A 22,454-nucleotide genomic window follows, 5' to 3' on the forward strand; every position below is an offset into this window, starting at 1 on the left:
CCTCCAGGAATTCCTTCCTTCACTCCTACAGCCTCCAAGAACAAAACAGGAGCTAGCCGTCCATGAAGGATAAACCCTTCCAACACGTATCTCCTCTCAAAGTAGAAAATGCTTCTGTGTCCAGACAAAATCCTCTCTCAGCACAAGGCCTGAGGCTCTCTGGACATGTGCTGCCTTCTCATCAAATACAGTTAATCTCACACAGATGAAGAATTAACATCTGCAGTGTCAGGTATGCACAGAGGTGAAAGAACAACTGTTTACAGACTCTGCACAGAATACTGTGGATATCTACTTTATCTCCTAAGTTTATATCCTTTAGGAGATCATGCTTATATAGTGAACTGCAGCTCTGCTTTTAACTCTCTAAAACTGCTAAAGAATAAGTTAAACACCTGAGACATCTGACTGGCTGGCTCTCTGGCTGGCTCATCTCTCTAAAACACCCCCCAATATTTACACTGATGCTGGATAATCTCTTTAAATCACATTATTATATGTCAAGATTGTCCCCAAATTGTTTTGTAGTAATGACACCATGGAGACAATTTCAGATTAAAAAAATTCACCTCTCCAATCATTATTTCTCAGTCACTCTGTGCCTAACTACGAACTTCACTAATTCCATTCAGTTACAGTTTGAGTCTTTCCAATTCTTGCTGTAGCATCCATTACTGGTCGTGGGCACTGCTCACTTACCTCTCTGCTTAGCTCTGTGTGGTGAAATTCAAACAGTCTTTGACAAATCCCCCTATGATTTTTTAGCCATAAGAATTGCAAAACTTTCGACCCCAGGAGGCCAAGTTGGTACAATTTTCTCTGCCTAGGCCATGTTCAAGCTACACTACAGTTCATGCCTGCATTAATCCTGTTATGCAGCACAACACAAAATGAATGGGGTTTGTGAAGGGAAGTGGTTGTTTTCAAAGATCAGTCAGGAGTTCTGTATTTTAGATTTCACTTAACTCACATGCTCCATAGTTCACTACAAAAGTCTCATAATGTTGAGCACATTTTAATCTCCAGGTAAATGAAAACATGATTTGCAATAAAACTTAATCAATTATTTAATCAATATACTGCTTAAAGTATTGCCATCAATTACTCTGGCAATACTTTAAGCAGTTCCCTGAAACACTAGATAACATTTACAGAAGCTTCAGAACAGGTCAATCTCAGATTCTAAACCTGTTTCCTTCTTATTCCAGTATGCATTTAACAATCAGAAATCAGTCAGCTGTTTCATACATTTAGAGCAGAATGTTTAAACAAAAATGCTGCTTCATAAATGCTAAGCTGGAAACTGCTTTTTGAGCAGTAAAGGAGCAGGAAATGCTGTTACTGACAAGAACTACTTACTGAAAAAAAAAAAAAAATCACTCTGTGTAATTCAAATACGTTTCACAGCTGAGAGATCTCCATGCTACATTTCCAAGCAGAGACATACAGGAAGAGAAAGACCTCAAAAATGTTTCTCACTTCTATCGATAGTCTCTGTATATTAAAGGCCATAAATTTAGGACAATAAGAAAAATATAATGCAGTTCACAGGAGTTTCTTTTCTTTTGTAACCTGAGAAAATGAGATTAGACAAAAGGAAGGAATGCTTCAAAGACAAGGACTTGTAGTACTGACCTGTTACCAAACACTGCACTGAGCTCATCCAAAACATTGTTCAGCTTCACCTGGAGCTCTTTGAGATGGTCACTTGCTTCTGCATCCAACTGTGGATGAAAAAAAAAGCATTTAAGTTTGAACCCAGAGGGCAGTCCACTGTCCTCTGCAGTGCTTCTCTTCGCTGTTGAGGCTACACTTAATAAGCAGGTGAACTATCCCCACTGGACTCTGCCAGGTAGGATGCTCTCCTCCACTGCCTGCTGCTGCTGCTACAGAAGCTGTGAAACAGTCAGCAGATATTTGCCTAAAAAGCAGCAAGTAATTTCCCCAGGCTCCTGTAGCCCTTCAGTATCCTTCCTGATGTTTGTGAAGTTGAGGAAGAAAGGGAATGTGAACTCCCTGTGGCCAAGAGTATATTTAGGCTGAGAATCCATCAAGTACTGGGCTTTACCCTGGGCTCACAGGTCATGTCACCCCTCTGAGTCTAGAACGACACAGGGCTTTTCAGACTGGTTGTTACTACTCATGCATTTCTCCATGTATGATCTTGAAAGAAGCTATTTCACCTTCCTTCCTGCCGCCAAGTATTTTAACTGAAGATTGACTCAGTCATTGCTTGCAGAAGGTTGGACCCCAGCTGTTTTGAAAATCTGGCTACAATACCATGGCAGGAGCTGTTGTGCACTTTTGTTGATCATTTTTGGAAAGTAAAATCTCAGCTACTGGTATTGAGCAAACATAGCTCTACCCTCACGTGGAACCAGACAGCTTTTTGTATACAAGTGTTCAGAGGAAAACAAAAAACAAGTTCCCCAAGCACTACATGAATGCTGTTGACACCTTGGCAGGTTCTGTAAGGAAGTGCTTCCTCCAATCTTATCAGTGCAAAGCCACCTGTTTTTAAATTGAACATGATTTACAGAGTCTTCCAGCTACTGTCACCCCTCCAGCCTCAAACGAGTCACTTTTGAGCAACATACCTGTGTGCACACGTAGCAACACAGGATGAATGCTTTGGCATCATCTGCTCATAAAGAGTAACTTGTAAAACAGATTTCCCTGTGTATGCAGGCAGGCAAGATGTTTGTAAAACAAAAAGCTTCCTCTAAGGCAGAGCATCTCTTTAGGAATGTAATGAGGAAGGTTCCAGTATCGTGGTTAAAAATCAGTTTAGACTTTTAAGGTATATCCATCTACACAGGATTTGAACTCAACAGGAGTTCCCACCTCTAAAATCAGTGCTGAAGCCCTCTTCATACTGCTTCAGCATCTGTCCGAGAAAGCCAAGCCTTAGGGGATTTGGAATCTGATCTGCTCATTTTCCTGTTGTAAGCTGGCATGGAAAATTGTCTCTATTATGCATTTGAACCTGTGCTAATGAAACTTCTGGATCAGAATTTTAAAAGTAATTAAAGTAAGAACCAACAATCAAGCAAATGATGATTACGTAGGCCTTGTAACTTTAGGCATTGCCGCCTCTGATTATTTTTCCCTTATTAAAGTAAATTTCTTTTACTATCATCTTTGTAATAACACTCTTGCTCTGTGACGGCAGAAGGAAGCTAATGTCATGACAATCAGCATTCATTCTAGACAAGCTTGTAGGTAACAAAAACAGCATTTGGTGGTGGTGGTTTCTCTTGCCCCTACATTAATCCTTCCCTCCTACTGTGTAAAGGCACAATGAGTCACAAGCTGCCTGATTTTCTCTACTATTAATGGCACTGAATTGCCCTCTGATTTCAGCCATTTCTGACAAATTTGAGGTAGGACCAGTTCATGATTCATCAAAACATTTCAATTAACTGCTTTTCAGTCAGGAAAAAGAAAAAAAAAAAGAAAAAAAAGAAAAAAAAAAGGCCAGAATTTGGCACAAGACAATTATTCTTCACTATTTACTTTGACTTCTTTATAAGCTACCAGATGCAGAGCCTAGAGGATGTCTGAGGTCAGGATCAACAACTTATTGCCCTGGTTCATGAATTCCACAACTGACGATTTATTTTACTGTGAGGTGGCCTGGAGAGCTCCCTGGCTACCTCTAAGCTTTCCCCCCACTGTTGTATTTCACTGCAAACTGATCTTCCTCATAGCAAGTGCATTGTTGTCCCTGTACTGCAAGAAGAGACAGCTGACACAATGCTTTGCCAAGGGGATGAGCTCCATTATCTGTGATAAAGAACTCTCACTCCTCCAAAACACAAGGTCACACACAGCTCTCTGGGTACAACTGGCAAGACAGCTGCCCACATCTAACTTTGAGGTGCCCAGCCTCATCCTCAGGAAGCCAAACCCTGGTAGTAAGCATTCTGGTTCAGCATCCACAAAGTTCCCTGTCATGCTAGAAAAGCTGTTGTTTTCTGAGCTACTGCTGCAAGGGAACAAGGACTCCAAATAACACATTACTGATGGTTAATGCTTAGGCACTGGCCTGCTTTGGCTCAAAAGCAAAGTCTGGGGAATTATGTGAGTGTGATACAAGTTCATTAGGAAGGTGCTGGTAGGTGTGTACTGCTGTTTCCCACACATAAATCATGTCAGTTACTGAGTAATGCAGTATGTGGGTATTAACTGCAAACTTGGCCAATGTGGTGAAGCACTGATAAGAGTGCTTAAATGAACCCACAACGGTGTAGCTGTTGCTGCTCAGTCAATGAATTTTAAGCATATCAGCTATCACTGATAGCAGGAAATGCTACTTGGACTGCATGATAAATCTGGCTGGTATAGCAGAAAACAGGATTAGGCAGCTGGGTCACTGCCACATGTCACATCCACACCATTTCTCTCAGAAGGCTTATGATCTCCATTCTGTGAGTATATGAGAGATAATTCAGAGGAAGAATGAAAAGTTCTCTGTGCAAAACATGAGCCAGTAGCCACACTGAGGTGGCTTCTGATCTCCGAGAAAATGTTTCAATTTCAGTGGAAATAACAGCTGGCATAGCTACAGTTCTGTGTCTGAGACTAAATGTGTGATGCTGAGGACTGAGGTGCAAAGAGGGAAAAGCTAATCCCCTATTTAAACTTCAGGGGGAAAATCAAGTCTCTGTTAATTTTCTGAAAATATTTGGGACTTGGCTTTTGAGAGAATCTGGGCCTCAAAGTCTCATCTGAACCCATTCAGAGCTGGAACCTCAAGTCCTCTGCTCATCTGAACGGTGGCATTTATACCAAAGTGCTATCAACTTGAATTTAGGATGATCTTCTCATCCTTTCCTCATGCATGAAAAAGAACCCCATAGCCTAAGAATCTGCAATGACGGGCTTCCAAATTTTCAAGGAGATGGAATTAGTTCTTCTTTGGTTTCCACACACACTGGTGAAGTGCGAGTGGCCAGAACTGGAAGGCTTCTCTCTAAGTGGTGTAGGTGGAGAGACATGACTCTTGCCTCCTAGAAAGCTAAAGATGTTAATCAATTCCTATCTATAAAAGGCAGAGACTTTATGAAATCATCAGGTCTGATCTGGCATATCAGCAGCTGAAGAATTATGCCCTGCTAACATATTTTAGCTTTAGCAAGTTATGGAATTCATGTGCCTCCAGTTTGAAGCTGCTGATTTTTGGTCTGCCTCCCTCCACCAGCCCCTGGGAGCTCAGCAGATCCAACCCCCCTTTAAGGACATGCACTGAATTTTCAAGCATCTCCCCACTTTCCTACAGGATTCAGAGTAAGAAACATGGAGCACTGAATCTGAACAATAGCTGCCAACTTCTCAAACACTAGGGCAGCCTTAGCTATGGCATGTGGGATGCTAAAGAGGAGCAAGCACTAGATATCACAAATCCTTTGAGCATATTTCTATATAAGTCTTGGCTGTTTCTAAGCTGTCCTGCACTTTGTTATTCAGGTGGCGAACTTAGGATTTAAAATGTGGGATCACTCTGGCAAAGCATTAAGAGGAGAGTTTCCTGAAGCTTTAATTGTGAAGATTAGTTTGAAACCAAAGGCATGAAAATTGTATGATGACAATATGCTGCTGCTCAGCAGCTAATTTCTTGGGTTCCCTAAGCAGTGCTTGTCTCTGATACTCACCTCACATGCTTCACTTGGGGAAAAAAGGTGTAGAAATGTTTAAAACTAGTCTTTCACACTACATCTAGACTCCAGTAGTGTGAGATGCAGTACAGAACTTTTTAATTTCACTGCCATGAGTTCATTACTCACGAAAAGCTAAGCAAAATTATGGACTGCAGGCTGAAGTCTGCTGGAAAACCACAGAGGTGGGTAGAAAATGGAAGTCACATTAGGTTTTGTTAGGTAAACTATGAATAATTAAATAAATGGGGCTAAGTTTAGGCAAACACTACCACTGAATGTATAGCCCATCCCAGCAGAGACCTAAATTATAATCTCTGCTCTTCTGCAGTACTGGAGATGGTTCAGAGAAATAAAAGGTTTCAAAAGATATTGAGAACTCACCCCCCAGTTTCACACTATTCATTATGCTTTTAATACTATCTGCCACATAAACACTGCCTTTCAAAAACATGCCTTTGGGATGCCTGAGAATGCTCCTGAGTCATGATGAAACAGTTTTGATCCCAGGAAATCAATACAGCTCAGAAGGGAAAGAAATGCATTAATCCTAATTCCTAAAATTTATTAAGGTACTTTTCTCTGCGTATGCATATGTGTTTACGTCTGTATATATTTGCCTTGACCCAAGGGAATCCCTCCAAACAGTTCTCTAAAGCTCTGCTGCTGTCCTTACTGTTTCTGAGTAGTAATGTTCACAAACCACATGATGTTGAAATTAAGTTCAGAAATGCTAGGCAATTTTTGCCCTGTTTTGAGTACTACAGTTTAGAAAAGAATAAGAGAAGTGAGGGAAAAGGTATCATAACTCAGTGGGGACAGTGGGTGGAGGAGAGACTAAAGAAAAGCCCATATCTAGGGCCCAATCTCAATAAACAGTATTGGGCAAGCATTTCTGTTCCATGTTATGCCACTGCACTGCAGGGTGACCACAGGTGAGTCCTGTCCCTTCATCTCCCTCACTGCAAAAGGGAGTAAGTGACTTGAATTTCCCTAGGGGTGTGTTCTGGACCCACTGGCAAAGAACACCACATAGCAGCAGTATTTCAGAGCTTTCCAGAACTGTGCAGTGCTACAGGCTACAGCTGCAGATTGAGATGGATCTGGGAATCAGAAGCAGATGAAGCCACAAGCACACAGTAACTGAAACCAGCCCAAAGGTCTGGCTGCACACATGGCACAAGTAACATACCTGCCACAGGAAAAACAGAATATTTGGTACCTGGCTCTCAAGAACACATTTGAGAACACAAGAAGTTGAACAGCTGAACACCACGGCATACCACCATGATAGTTTCTTACTCTTCCAATGAAGCTTTTCTGGATAGAGCAGTCAGGATAATGCTTACTTTTGCACAAGCTACCGTGTCATGGATAGATGACCATAGAAATCTGCCACAGAAATTAAGAACTGTCCTTCCTGAAGGACGACAGAACCCACAGATGCATTTCCAGTAAGTTCTACTGTCAAAACTGTTGTCTCACCTATGTTACCCAACTGTCAGGTTCAATCTGCAGCCAAAAGACTACACAAACTAGGACAAGACCTTCTTTACTCTAGCAAAACAGAGAAACTGGCATTTTTGAGTCAAGAAGCAATGTACTACACAGTCACCAAGCGGGAAACCCCCGGGGACAGCAGATAGTGCAGGCACCTAACACAACACAATTTATTTTTGGTGATCAGTGGCAGCCCTATGAAGTGCAATAAGCACCATTTGAAAACAAAATGAAAAAAAAAAAACCAACAAAACCCCCAGCTTCTTAGTGTGTTTGCCACATTTCTTCCTGTTTTACGCTTCACTGTCTGGGTTTCTCTCCCCTTCCAGTCCTTTGATTCCACAATCCAGGGGAAATAGTGGGTTCATTACCCCTTTTTTATCTTACTTACACCTCCTGTGGAAGGTTTTAAAGGGTAGAATGCAGAAGATTTAGTCTAGGGACAGTAGCCAATAACCTCAAGAAACATCTTTTTACTCCATGTATTTAATACAGTATCAAGAGATATTTTCAATTTTAAATATAGGGAAACCCTACTTAATGGCTACTACTATGGAAAATAGTAGCAAACCGATTCCTTAAGGGAAATTATATGCACAGGCATTAATCTTTTATAGGCCACTTCACAAACATTTCATCACAAGTTTATTATTTCCCAAAAATGAGTATTTAGCTACTGCTGCTATTACAGCAGGAAGCACATAATGCTAGTTCTTGATGCACGACTCAGAAATTAGGATTATTGAGGTGACATGTGAAAGAATGACAGCACTTTTCCTTGCCTCATGGGGTAAATCTATTTGTTGAAATTTTTGCCACTTCACAGAATTCTGCCACTGAGCACAAGCAAGATTTAGAAAGCAATACAGGCAAAAACTGAGCTGTCCATCAGCAAAGCTGACTTTTCTCTTGGCGTACAGGTCATAGCACAGATTCTATCACAACACAACCAAAGAAAATGCACTTGAAAATAATTTTTCCTAACATCAGCATCAGCAGGCTTTTCTTCATCTTCCTGAGTCTTGAAAAGCAATGAAAAAAGAAGAGAAAAAAGAATATACACATATTACATCAGAACAAAAACAGTGACCTGGAGGAGTAAAGTAATATATCTGTAAAAATTACCATCTCGTAACAAATGGACACATCTGAATATCCCTCAAAACACAAGCAGAGAACTCATCTGCATGTCTGTAATGTATTAAATACTGGACATTTCATGCTACAGGCACTGTCCCACATTCATATGACTTATAAAATAATTCAATGCCCACAGTACTGAGATCTCCACCAGCCATGCCCATGTAAGCACAACAGCCAATATTTTCTTTCCTTTTCTATGCTGTTCTGTGCTCCAAAACGTTTGCTCCTGCATTTGATGACAGATTTCGTTGGGAAGCCTTCAGTCATGGCTGTCTCCCCACACTTACAGTGCCAGGTGTCACAAGGCTCTCCTCATGACTGCAGTCTTCAAGAACCAATATGATGCAAACAGTCCAGCAACAACAGTGCAGGAGGAATGAGGATAACACTCAGACTCTGGGCTCTCTTACCTCTTTACCACCCATGGCTTCAAACATCTTCTCCAGCTGCACCCGCAGTTGTTGGATGTTGTTCATCAGGATGCAGGGCTGAAGGGACAAAAGCAGGTGACTGCTCAGGATGCCAACACACTGTCACCAGTGGGAGACTTCAACAACCTTTCCCAAGTACCACCAGATCTGAGAGTTACCTAGGAGGCACTGCATGCAGATATTTCAGCACTCAAATATATTTAAAAAATAATTTTAAGAAAATCCTTTTTTTTCCAGCTTGAAATGGAGACCTACAGAGGAATCGTGCCCACTTTTGGTTTTTTTTAATCACACAACAAAGGCAGTGTGGAAGTTACCTTCAAGGGGACCTGACAGCCTCCAAACCCTGCATATCATCTTCTGGACCTGTTTTTATTTTAGGTCCAAGCCAGAATTCAAACTTCAAAAGCATCCAAATGATGATAAAAAAACAACACTGAAAATATTTACACCATCACCATGGTCAGGTGCAATGCGAGTCTGGTTTCATCATGACAATTACATGATTCTTTGGGGAAAAATGGAAGCTCAGCATAACTCACCAATTTCTCCTTGGAACAGTAGGACTCAAAGCTCTTGGAGAGTATGTCAGCATACTGCATCAGCACTTTCCCAATAGTCTGTGAAGAAAAGATGTAAGCACTGTTACTTGTCCTCTACCACTGCAAAAGAACTCCAGGAAGCAGAAAAAACAAAATCATACTATCTTACACCTCATTAAGAAAAATATCTGGATCTTGAGGGTATTACCTTTGCAAACCTTCTATTGTAGTGGGCAACAATGACAGGGTCTGGGCACTCCAGCTTCTTAATGATCTCAAAGCTCTGGTTGAGCTGGGTGAACACATCCACCACTGAGCAAGAGAACAAAGCGTGCTCGGATGTTTGCTGGAACTGCAACAGAAATACAGAGAGTCATTGTCAAATGGAAAGATCTGAAATAAACCCACCCATGGGTGTTTCCATCATCTGTCACACTGAAGGAGGGGTAACTTTACCAAAACCTACAACTTCCTCAGAATTAGTCAAAAACTCTTCAAAAGGCTTAGAGGAGATAAATAGCCTTTTTTGGTTGGATTATAAACTTCACTAACTATGATCATGACAAGCACCAGGGAAATGTACAATGATGTTGAGATCCTTAAGGCAATGCATGGTTTGCTGGCCAGTTAATGAGAAAAAAAGGAGAGAGTAAAGAGCTGTTTTAATTTTTTTTAGATTTAGCTATTAAAGAGAATGTTGCATGAGTATCACAGACTACAGTGCCAACAGTCACTGAATAACAGGAAAGCTCTTCTCTCCATTGGCAATACTCAGCAAATTAAGAGTAAGATTGGTCTGTCAGTAGATTAAGGTCACATTCTCACTGCATGACTAAGTACATGCTAAGTGCCTCAATTTTCAATTTCAATTACTTCTCCCTAACAGAGAGAGCTGAGAGAGCACCAAACCACTGGCTGACAGATTAAGAGCAGCAGAACAGACAAAAATGAATGATATGCATCTTGCTATTAAAAAGTTCTCTGTGACCTTAAAGTACTAAAATAAATGAGTTTCCCAGTTGTTTAGCTAGCAAAAAGGACCACATCCTCCTTTTATAAGACAGCTGAATTTAGAGTGTTTTATTTGGTACTGTGCACTGTATGATGTAGACCAAGTAGTGACCTACATACCCCATCTTTTTTATCTCTCTCCAGAGCACCATGCAGGAAATCTAAGGAAACATCTTCATTTTCATCCAGCCACTGCATCACAAACTGCTCAAACCACCTGCAGTGGAGCAAAGACAGCAAGTTACAGCAGGAAGAGCACCCAAACCCAGCAAGCCTTGTGAAAGCTGTCAGATATCTGAATGCTGCTGTCCATGTGTGCAGTGCAAGTTCCCAAATATACCTGCACCTCTACACAAGCTAACAGGGCCTGTTACCATCACCTGGGCTGGTTCTGAGCTGTTTTTGTCCTTCCTGTCTTTTCTCTTCTTGGTACCTTCCCCTTTACCCCCCTTGAGAGCCACCTTTAACTCTGCTTCACCTGAAAGCACTTTGTCATTTTTCCCTTCCATCCACATGCCAGAGAGCACAAGGAAGACTTCCAGGCCCACAGGCAGCTGTCCTGCTGCTCACTTGGGTGTACCAAACAGGCAGTGTGAAAATAGGCAAGCTGAGAAGCAACTTCAGTGATGGGATCTGACAGCTGGTCGCTCTGTCCTCTGCTCCAAGGGACACACACAGTACAAAAGGGTGTGTGTGTGTTTTTGTTGCCTGTGTTTAAGCAGTAACATAGCACTTACAGCCTTATTTAAATGTCTGTCTAGAGTTTGTTGCATGCAAGTGCCAACACAGCACAGCTGAAGCAAATCATAATTTCAAATATTACTAAACAGCATTCACAAACAAGAGAAAGAAGTGTCCACGTGTAATTCATTCCAAACAAAAGATTATTATATGAGCTTTACAGAGTACAGCCTTCTCTACACAGGCAGCTGTGTTCATAGAGATTGTGCTAATTGTGGGCTGAGTTTGCAAAGAACATGAAAGCATGTGCCAGACATGAGAGGGAGATCAAGAGCAAATTCACAAGCAGAGCATACTAGATAGCCTTAAATAATCTCTACACTTTGAAATATAAAGCACATCAATGCTAATATTGGAAATTTTAACTGACACAGTGTTAAAATGCCAACAGCAACCTGTCTGTGTAGCCCTATTTATTACAGACAGCAACAGTGGAACACTGTCACAGACATATGGACTTCCTGTATTCTGGAAGAATTCCTTTTGAATGGCACTTCAGGCTTCTAAAAGTCAGCATATGTTGAAGTCTGCTGCAAGTTTCTCAAGCTTTCAACATTTTCTTTTAAACTGCAATTGTGTATTTTAAACAGCTTAAGCCTTAGAAAGGAACTCAGGCACTTCACAAGGAAGCAACTATACATCTTCCACCTGTTTCACAGTTCCCAGGCTGTGAGCTGCTGACTGCTTCACATGTCACAGGTCAACGTGCAAGGAAGATTATTCGTTTGTGCCAGAAGCCACAGTTTTCACTCTGAGAAGGAGAGCAACTTCCTGATTAGCATTCATCCTTAGTTATTGCACAATTCACAAGAAAGGGCCATTTGCTGTTGAGAACACTGCCCATTTTTATGGATACCATATGTTGCTACATAAAATCAACTGCCTAGGTATACCTGTCTTGCCAAATTGTTTAAGCAAAGGTGGCAGAGAAAACAGTACTGCCGGGTGGGTAGGAGTGGTGTATTTGCTCCCCCTCTAATAAAAGAAACCATTACCTTCAAAAAGAGGTTTATTATGAATGTTGAATGAACCATTTAGATCAGGAAATTCCGTAACTACATCTGCAAAGCCAGCCTCAATTTTGTTCTTTGGCTGACACAAAAACCTAAGAGATGCAAATAATTTACAAATACTTCCAGTCCATGTGTACATTCAGGGCCAAACTATGCTTTGAGTTGTAACACAAACCAAGAACTATTTTAGGCCAAATATCTCTTATAATATATTTCTATCAGCTTGGGCTTCTGAGCAAGTCAGGGGAACTCCGAGGACTACGAAGGCAACATATCCAGAACAATATGCAAAATTATCCAGCACAGAAATGAATAAAAATAATCTGATTTCATGCATAAATAGCTTCAAAATGTTGTTATATGGCAAATATCTTCTCCTTCATCTGCCTCAACTATTGGTCAGGAAGCAAACACTGTAATGACTCACACACCAGCACACACAGCAGTGGCTCACGGTGCTGCTTCAGAGACATTCTGTGCTCACAGGGGTCAGCACAGCCTGGCTCCAGATGGCACAGCCACACTCTCCAAATAAGGTCTGCACAGAATTCACTTCAGTCTTGCCTGCTGGGAAAGACAGCAGCACTTCAGGACTACATGTAAGTTCACCTCCCTTGGCTACACAACAGTGAGGTAACACAAAAGGCTACTATTCCAGCTTGGCCATGAGCCTGGCTCCCTCATGGTCACACTCTGCAGGTGAATTAATCTTGCTCATTTGCTGAGGGTATCTACAGAACAATCTCTGTGCCACAGCAAAAGCTAAGGCAAGAAGGCAGGCAGGGTTCCTGTCAGTAAAATGATAAATACTGTGTTTGATGAAGAGAGCCAGATTGAGGAGGAGCCAGTCGATAGGATCTCAAAGGAAGGAACATCTTCCTCCACCAGAAAGGAGGCAGTCTCCAGTAAATCTACAATGCTACCTGCACACTAAGATCAGTATTTAAACAAAGCACAGAACATGTATTTACACACCTAAAAAGCTGGGTTTTTTCTGGAACTGACACTTCACAGCTTTTAGCTGGCAGAGAGGAAGTTTTGAAGATACACTCCTAGTTACATAGCTACTTCCATTTCAGAAAATGCTTAAAAAAACCCCTTCAACTATAAAAGTATAAAAACTTCAATACTTTGCACCTTGCACTTTGTTCAATCATATCTCAAGGCTAGCAATAACACGGCTTCTCAGAGTTTATAAACTGGAAAAGTGAATTTGTGGATAGCCTCTTGTCTGACAAGTAGGCAGACAGTGACACCTTAAAAAGGCTGACAAAGAAGAGAGGCTAGACGGAGTTAAAGAATAAAGTAGGTATTTATTAGAAGGCCTCAATGGATACACCTTGGGCTGTACAAGAGCCCAGCCAGGGCTACAGCCAAGATGAACCCAAAATGGTCACAAAATGGAAGACCAGTCACAAGAAGAAGTTCTGGTCCATTAGCATACTGGAGTTAATTGTCCAGTTATAGCTTTAGGTTATGAAGTCCCATTCTTCTTGTTTTTCTCTCTTCATTCTGCCATTGTTTGTGCTCTTGGACCTGAGATTTGGATCATTTGTCCTTGGTCCCCAGCTAGAAAATGAATTGTTTTGTCTCCCTATTCTGTGAAGAGAGAGCTTACTATCCCCTAATATGAACCTCAGATCTACACACTAAAGCAGTACAGAATCTGAAAAATATAAAAGCTAAAACCTGAGGCATCAACAGCCCAACCATTGTCTGGAGAGAAGCAATTTAGTTTCATCTAAGGAGTTTACCCATGGGCAAACCTGATGTGTGGACTCCTTTGTTTAAGGAAGTTCTGAGGCTAAAAATACTTGTGATGAAAGAAATCAAAGAACAATTCATAACAAGGGGATACTTTGTGACAGGTGAAGGTTACGGCTGAGATAAACATCACCTATGTCTGACAATGGGGCTATTGTACTGAAATAGAAGGATGACGTAACAAAGCCAGTGGCTGCAAATGCACATGAGCACTGAAGCTCTACCACAAAGGCCAGCAGAGCAGAGCAGACTGCAGAACAAAACCGAGCATCATTATCCTGATTACACCGGAGAAAAAGAGAGATTAAGAATATCTGATGGCTTGCATGAAACTGCCCTGACTCAGAGGCACAGCAAAGAGAAAGGGGCTTCTGAGACTGTCACTCTAGCACCCTGCTCAGTGAGCAGCTTATGTCTCTGGCTGACCTGATTTCTTAATCAGGCCCGCAGCCCACACTGAGCAATTATGCCCAACTGCCTCAAGTCTGATCAGCATGCAGCTAGCACCAGGCTTGAGGGACTGCATGCACAACAGCATGGCAAGAGAATTTAAAGTGCCAAACTGGAAACACAGTCCAGGAAAAATGTGTTTGTTAAGAGGGATAAAGTGATGCATTTAGACAGCACAGAACAGTTACATACAGGGTGGGAACAGCAGAGTGGTGAGACACAATGCTGAGGGTGCCTGCAGAGCAGCCAGTGGCCCACTGAGAGCACCACTAGTCAGCAATATCTCTGAATAAAAGAAAATAAAAATGTTGCTTTCAACATAGCACATGGCATATGAAAGCAGCAGCACTGCCTGCAAGGCAATGCGTGGCATGGTCCAGATCAACTGTTATGTGCAGACACAGATTGTCTTGAAAGGGTGAGTAAACCCCACTTAGAAGGAAAGCTAGGAACAAACAAGAACCAGCAGAAGACCATAAAGAACCGTGAGAAAAGCATTTTACTCTTGTAAAGCAGGAACAATTTACTCTTTATGTGTAGCCTATATATAGGCTATAACAAGCTCAAACTGAAGCAAGAAAGATTTTGAGAGGGTGAAAAGGAGAATGTATGTTAAATCCCCAAAACCCAGTGAAGGAGTAACAGTGAAGCACAGGATAAAAGGAATTGTGGAGCAAACATCACTGAAAGCTTTCGAAAACCAGTTAAAGCACTGCTAAGACCCAGGATATCTGCTGTTGCTTGAAGCAGGTGTGGGACTCTAGGTTGTTTTCTCCAGGTTGTTCAGACAACCTTTTGGTCTCAGACACCTTCTCATAACCTTTCGGTCTCATACAGCTTCTCCAGGTTTGAAATCTATTGTTGCTCTTTTAAAGTTAGAAGTTACAAACAACTGCTTAGAGCTTGAGAGCAACAGCTTATCTGATGCTTCCAACTAAGCTACCCAGTCTTACTAAGAAAAAACATTATCTTTACTTACAAATCCTGCTCTGTGTGTGTACATATGACATCCATGTACAGTATACATGCATAAAGCATATCTGTAGGCATATATCTTCTATTCAAGAACTGCCCACACTGCAGACACAGAGTAGCTTTAAATCTGTCCATCCCATTGCTAAGCTTTGGACACGCTGGGAGACACTGTACAATAATGGACTGAGCTGGGTGAGGGGCAGCAGCACAGAACACCACAGGGGAAAAACATGCACACAGAGAAAACTGAGAGGTAAGAAATGATGTATCTTGAAGGCAGCCACATGAGATCCAAACGGCAACCCTACCACCAAGGTAACAAAAGGAAATAGATAATGGGGATTTACTACAGGAGACTTAAAACACTCACGCTGGATATTCAGGCACTTTTCCCTTGAAGGCAGGCAGATCACGAACGTATTCATTGTACAGCCACTTCACTTTGAAGTGTAAATTCATATAGTCTGCACTTTTACACAGTCTGTGTTTCTCATGCTCTGTAAGGAAGGGGAAAAAAAAAAGCAGTAAAAGCAGTTATGTCTGAATTCACCACTGTAACCACACCAGGCATAGTAAGGACTTATGATGCATGTCTGCAGAATGCAAGGGTGTTGAGGATGAAGCATCTATAGAGTCACAAAATCTTCACAGCACAGGGTTTTGGCAGCAGGCAGGAGTTCTTGGAGGTTGGGACTATTGGGGCTCTAGAGTTTTTTTCTGTAGCTCTAATTAATACTTTCATTTGTTGAACATTTTTTTGTTGTCAAAGCAATAAAAACAGAGCAATGTCTCATGGCCTTTTCATTTAACACATCACAGTTGAGACTCCATCTTTGCAGGGGAAAAATCAAGGTGAGCAAATCTGTTCATTCTTGGATATAAACAAAGGCAACAGCAACATGTTACATTCCATGCCCTATGAGACAACAGTTGAAAGCACCAAGAAAGTTTGACAGCGTGACTCAAACAAGATCAAATGAGCTACACAGGAACTAGAGCCTTCCCAGCTCCTGCTTGGAGAAATATTTCTCTTCCACAAAGCAGGGTCTGCTGCTGAGCTTCTTCCTCCTGCCAGGTTTCCTTATGCTTTTGAACCCAGGCAATGCTGGGAAAATGCAGTTTTTCCCTGTGTAATGCCCATACCTCCCCAACATAACCCTTCCCACACATCTACACCACTAAAGCACTGGCCGTAACCAGACCTACGTTTCTGCAGAGATCATCTCTTAGCAGAGATGCAGAGCTCCCCTTCCTTATCAGGAGAAATGCATGGTCCACGTCTTCACTCTCAAGGCTCTTCACAGCCTACGTCTACACTACCATATTTCAGTAATTGACTCCCACCTCTGATCAGCCCACAATTATGTATTTAAAATGCTTGCTAAATTCTCCCAAAAGCAGCTCAATGCTTTCTCCCAAGCCATCCCTCATGTGCTTACACAGGCAGATCCTTCTACTGCACTGCTTTTCTTCCAAATCTTCCTTGAAGAGATTAAAATTAATTCCTTTTTCCTGATATGAGGACTCAGCAGCTGACTTTTGCCTGCACTGTGACCCTGCATCATCAGGTGATCAATTCTACACTGCTGCTCCCCTATGCCTCCTGTCTGTATCCATCTCTTTCTTCTGCCAACTTTCACAGCAGGAATACATTTTGTGCCAAGCTTCTTTGTTCAATCTAGCACCACAGCAAGCTGCTAGTCCATGACTACAATGTGAGATATTATACTAAAACATACATTATTTTGGCTTAGCCTCAGGTTTTTATCTCAGTATTTCACTCTAGACTCTTCTTTTGACCTTTGACGGGGAAACCTCATCACTGATGTAACTTTCCAAGGGCATCACTGCTCATGTGCAGACAGGTTTCAGCTATGTTAGAAAGAGTGAGTATTTTTCTCAGCTCTGAATGGCTTATTAACTGATAGGCATGCCTATGTTACAACATTATCTATTTTCAGGAAAATGTGAACTCTTGCAACTAATTCAAAGCACTGAGAAACTTCCACATCTCTTGTGGTTCACATCTCTCGTGAACCTTCCTCAACATGAACAAGAATAAAGTACAAATCAAGTGTGAATTACCCAACTGAAAACACAAAATCCACAGAAATGTTCATGCCAAATTTTTCCATAAACCTTTGTCCAACTGTCAAGCAGCTGAATGTTCCAGTGGTTTGTTTACAAGCTTTTGTAGGAGTGTAATACACATTTCCTCCTAGCTCATGTCCACAGACCCACACAGATACAATATTAAAAAAAAAAAATAAAAGAAAAGAGAAACCCAGTCTTTGTTTTGAAGAGATTAAAAAGCCCAGTATCTGAGAGACATAATCCTCAGGAGTAATGGTTCAATGGACAAATTACAGGTGCTATGGTCCATTTCACTCCACAGGGAACTGTGTAAAGTCCATTCCTGTTTTACATTAATAACCTCATCTCTTTCTTGAGCACTAAGAAAGCAGGAGTATTCTCAGCATCTGAACTGCTGACCCTCTGCTATACTTCAAGCAATGGTAGAAGAAAATGAGAACTCCCTCTGCAGATCTAAAACTGGAAACAAACAGAGCAATAACTGTGCCTGCTCTGCTCCCTGTGAGTGAGGAAACTGATGGACAATTATAACTTCATTAACTCGGATGTGTGCTGCCACCAGCTGCTGCTCCCGCATGCGGAAAGTGCTGTTCCTGCCGAGGAAAGGTCTGACTTGGATCTAAAAAGGACTTAAATCAGATTTAGTTCCTTAAAATTAAACAATGCTATAAAAGCAAGCAATTCCAGCTTTTTCCTGTGTTCTAGGACATCTAAAATACTTCTAAGTTGCAGAAGAAGAAGACACGAAGCCGCCACAGAAGCATAAACCCAAGTACAGCTACTAGGACTACCTGGCCATCTAGGCACTAAAGGAGACACTTGATACTAAGGGATAAATCACAGGAAACTAAAAGAAAGGAGAGGTCTTACCACCATAGAAGAGAACTTTACGTATTCGAAAGAAAGGAGGGGCTTGTGACAGAGAAAAGGCAAGAATGAACTCAAACGTTCTGGAGCACCGGGAAAGCCAACAAAGACCCAACCTCCCCCATCCCCAGCTTTCATCTCCCCTTCCCCCTTCAATGGACCCCACATAGTTTTGATCAGTTGCTTCCTTTGTAAGTGGAAATGTTTAAGACCACCTGAAGGTGATATCAAAACACATCAGTCAGAGGCATACGTTGAAAACCCATTTTAGAAAAAGTAAAGTGAAGATCCTGGCAGCCATCAGTCTTAGAACATTTCTGTTCTGCTTAATAACCTGCTGGCTTTAAAAGAGCTTAGGAGCAGCAGAACAGGACACAGATACCGTGCAGCAACTGCTGTGTTTTATCCCAAAAAGACCACAGAGTTCTGTAAGTCTCCTACACTTAGCAGATTTCAGCTGCAAACAGCCTTCTTCAGAGAAAAGCTTTTGGAGTAACCAAGGCCATATTATTAAGACATTAATAGGGAACTGCTGCCAGCAGCACACTTTCTAGCATTATGTCCAGTTCTCCTTTTCAGGCAGAGAACAGGACTTCTACCTACACACTCCTCAATCAAAGATTTCTTTTTTCTTGATTGTTAGCCTATTTTTCACGGGTTAACTTCCAGCAAATTACGACAAATTTCTGTAAAGAAACTCTAATAGGTACCAGGGCTGTTGAAGTGTAAACACTTTAGATAGCTGGCATCTTTTTGTGCCTCTGATTCCCTTCTTATTAGAAGTGAGAAAGTGGCAGAATGATTTATTTCAATCCTGCCTGCCAAGTCTACTCAGTCTCTTTTCCTACCAGAGATGTTTCCAATTTGCAGCTCTCCTAATACTGATGTGTCCAAACTAAGATGAAATGTTGCTGTCAAAGATGACTTTGATTTTCTATTACTCCCTTTTAAGGTGTTCCTAGCAAAGGAAGAGCAGAAGCCTCTTTGCTCTGGGTGTTTGTGATTTCTGGGTGACAGAGGTTTCAGGGAGGTCAACGAGAAAACTACTAACTACAATTAGTGTGCTAAGAGAGAGGCTATCCAGCTGCTTGAGCACTGGGCAGTGCCCCAGGGGTGGAACCAACGGTATAGCTTGGAGAATCATACTCTAACCTACAGTGACTCCAGGGTAACATAAGCCTGCCAACCAAGTCTGGGACGTGTATTTAACCTGTTTTACTCTTGGGCTAATGGGGGACAAGGCACACTTCTTAAAGACCCAGCAAGCAGGGAAAAGCTGGGTCGACTGTGCATGGTGCCTTGAATAGTCACTGATTTGGGAGACAGAAAAAAAAATGGAGTAGATCCTGCAGATTCTGCTGTGCCTCAGACAGAGTCTCCTTTGACAGCCAAAGGCATTATATCCAGCAGTCAAGCACACTGCTGCCGTGGCTACTGCTACCAGCTGCTGATTTATACAGAGAATATGTGTTTCATTTTTACGATTCAACATTTTACATAATAGCAATCTAATGCTCCAGAAGGTGCCCAAAGGACACACTGCTGCAGCATCCACAGGCTGGCACTAATTTCGGGTCTGAATCCCTCAGCATTCAAGGTATAAATTAGGATTCATGCATTGTCCTGTACAGGCTGCGTGAAGCATATGGGGGTAAGCTCCAGCTTATGGGAGATAGGCACAATGGGGAGAAGAAAAACTCAGGCAACCAGGTACTGTTTTTCAGCTCAGAGAAGCCATCTTCTACTTGGACCTCCCAAGTCTCTTCCACACTGCCTACTGGAGAGCAGAGTGGAAGCCTCAGGCAGGAAGGAGGGAGGGAGGGGGCAGCCAGGTCTGAACTCCTTCTCCTCCAAAGTCTCCTTATAGCACATGCCCCCCATTTCTACAGCTGCAGCATGGTCTTTCAAGTCTTGTTTGCAGGTCTGTTTATTGCTGGCATAAAAACTACAGAACTCTAGAGCTAGTGTTACATACTACATCCAAAGCGCTAAAACTACAGGTAACAAATGAAAGTCTTTGTCTACTCACAGCTACAAGCTCTATCAAGGAGCATGAACTTACCACTTGGTGAGGTGAATGAGCTCATGCTATCCAGAACTTAGGAATAGAACATAAGGGAAAACACCATGAAGAAAATTTGAAAAAAATTAGGGGCAAGAACTATACTCTGCGCTCATGCGCACATATCTCCAAAAAATAGATTAGCTTTTGTTGCAGAGCTCCTTATCTCAGAGCAGACAAGAAATATACCCAAGGATTATGCCACAAATTGGGAAAAGGAATATGAAACTCTTGGTGCAGGTTAACTGGTAGAAAAGCCAGCAGCTGAACCTGAGAAATGACAGAGCCAAGAGCTGAGGCTGGCAAATCTAATTATCATCCTACACATCATTTAATCAGTTTCCTTTAATCCCTTTTTCCCTAGTTTAAAAAAAAAATGCAGCAAGCTAATCCAATCATCTGTATTTAAAATTTATGTAGTAAGGCCTGTAATTGAATTATTGTAGAGCTTGTTCTAAAGGTTATCTTCACAAGTTTCTGGAGAGCAAAGCGGTGTGAGGAATCACACTTGCCTCAAATAGAATTCTGCACCCTAAGCATTTCTTGAATATATATTTGGAAAAGACACTTCCTAACACAGACTCTATCACTGTTCAACCCTCCTGCAGAACTTGAACAGTTAGACTACAAATAAATTACCATGCAGTTTTTAGATTTTTGTTCAAAATGAAAAATCCCAGTTCACCAGCTGCATTTGTATCAACTTCTGCCACCAATAAATATTCTGAAGAGGGATGCTCTTTTCAGAAAGTATTTACTATGCACTGAGGAACTCAGGGGTGACACCAATGGTTGTCCTAAGAAGCTCACAAGTGACCAGAAAGCTATCAGGAAAAGGTAAAATAAGCCCAGAGTCATCAGTGGGGACATGGTATAAAACATGAAAAGAGAAAACTTGGGAGACCAAGCTAATCTGGAAACTGGCAACCAATAAAAGAAAAAAACCCAAACATGTCCCCTTTGACAGCCATACAGCTGTACTTTGGATGCAACAGGGAAAGGGAGTCTTAGGAAGGTGAGCAACAAGATCTGGAGACAAGCAATTGCAATTCTCACTGCTGCAAATAAAGGAGGAAGATAGGGTGCTTTTAACTTGGAGAGGAAATTGCATTATAAATTCCTGAAGGAGAGCACTCAAGAGTAGAAAGAACCATAGAGAGTGGATTTGGTTGTAAGGGACTGTAAAGATCATGTCATTCCAACCCCCTTTCACTTTCCACTAGATCAGGTTGCTCCAAGCCCTATGCAACCTGGCTTTGAACACAGAGATGGGGCAAAACCAGCTTCTCTGGGCAACCTGTGCCAGTGCCTCACCACCCTCACAGGGAAGAACTTTTTCCTAAGTATTGAAATACTTAATTTCAATCTATTTCTCTTTCAGTTTGAAGCCATTCCCCCTTGTCCTGTCACTATACACTCTTGTAAAAAGCCTCTCTCCATTGTTCTTGTAGGCTCTCATCAGGTACCCCAGGCAGGTCACCCCAAAAGCTGAACAAAGGCAATTCTCTCAGTCTTTCTTCATAGGAGAGGTGCTCCATCCCTCCCAGATAAAATAAGGACAAAATTTAAAGGGGAGCTAAGATGGTTTGCAGGAGCAAACGATTTCTAGGGAAAGAGAACATGAAATTATCACCATCGCCTTATCTCTAACACATGAGCAAGCAGTGACAGTCACTATAGAAGAGACTCTTCAACATAGTTAGTAGGTCACAGTCCTTCTTCCATTGTCTGTTCTTACATGAGCTTGACCTCACAAAACAAAGGAACTGTAGGGTACAAGCATTTATAATAAGTTCCTAACACAGAATTGAGAACATTTCATCCAGCCCTGCAGCATGTCAGATTCAAGCCTTCACCTGGCAAAGACTGTCCCCCCACAGCACAGTCTCTACATCTGTTGCACTGACAGAGATTAATAAAATAAATGGAGTCAATCTTTTTCACCCACAGAGCAACCCCACAGACTGTTTCCAAAGAACAAAGTGCAGGCAGTTGTCATACTGGCAGCATTTTTTCCTAGTAATCTGAAGAGTCTAATTGGCTGTCACTCCTGTAAGTGAGTTGAGATCAAAGTGGAGACAAGTGGATTGAGCAAAATTTTGTGAGTGGCCAAGAGCAGTAGCTTGACTTCAGTTTGGAATATAAATACAGCTAGCACACTGCAGACAGCACTGGCACTTCTGTTCTATCACAGTCTCACCTTA

The 22,454-nt window shown here is 41.8% G+C and overlaps 1 protein-coding gene across 2 annotated transcripts in view; it reads right to left on the minus strand.

Moving 5' to 3' along the window:
* Positions 1-22,454, minus strand: part of UNC13B (unc-13 homolog B) — a 210,768-nt gene that overhangs the window by 26,075 nt on the left and 162,239 nt on the right. For both annotated transcript variants that reach the window (XM_050987179.1, XM_018922952.3), the window contains exons 26-31: positions 15,598-15,724; positions 10,405-10,501; positions 9,482-9,625; positions 9,274-9,351; positions 8,711-8,788; positions 1,636-1,724 (exon numbers count right to left, since the gene is read on the minus strand). In XM_050987179.1, the coding sequence (XP_050843136.1) occupies positions 1,636-1,724; positions 8,711-8,788; positions 9,274-9,351; positions 9,482-9,625; positions 10,405-10,501; positions 15,598-15,724 (613 nt within the window). The remainder of the gene's footprint in view (positions 1-1,635; positions 1,725-8,710; positions 8,789-9,273; positions 9,352-9,481; positions 9,626-10,404; positions 10,502-15,597; positions 15,725-22,454) is intronic.

The sequence above is a fragment of the Serinus canaria genome, chromosome Z (genome assembly GCF_022539315.1).
Source record: "Serinus canaria isolate serCan28SL12 chromosome Z, serCan2020, whole genome shotgun sequence".
NCBI lineage: Eukaryota > Metazoa > Chordata > Aves > Passeriformes > Fringillidae > Serinus > Serinus canaria.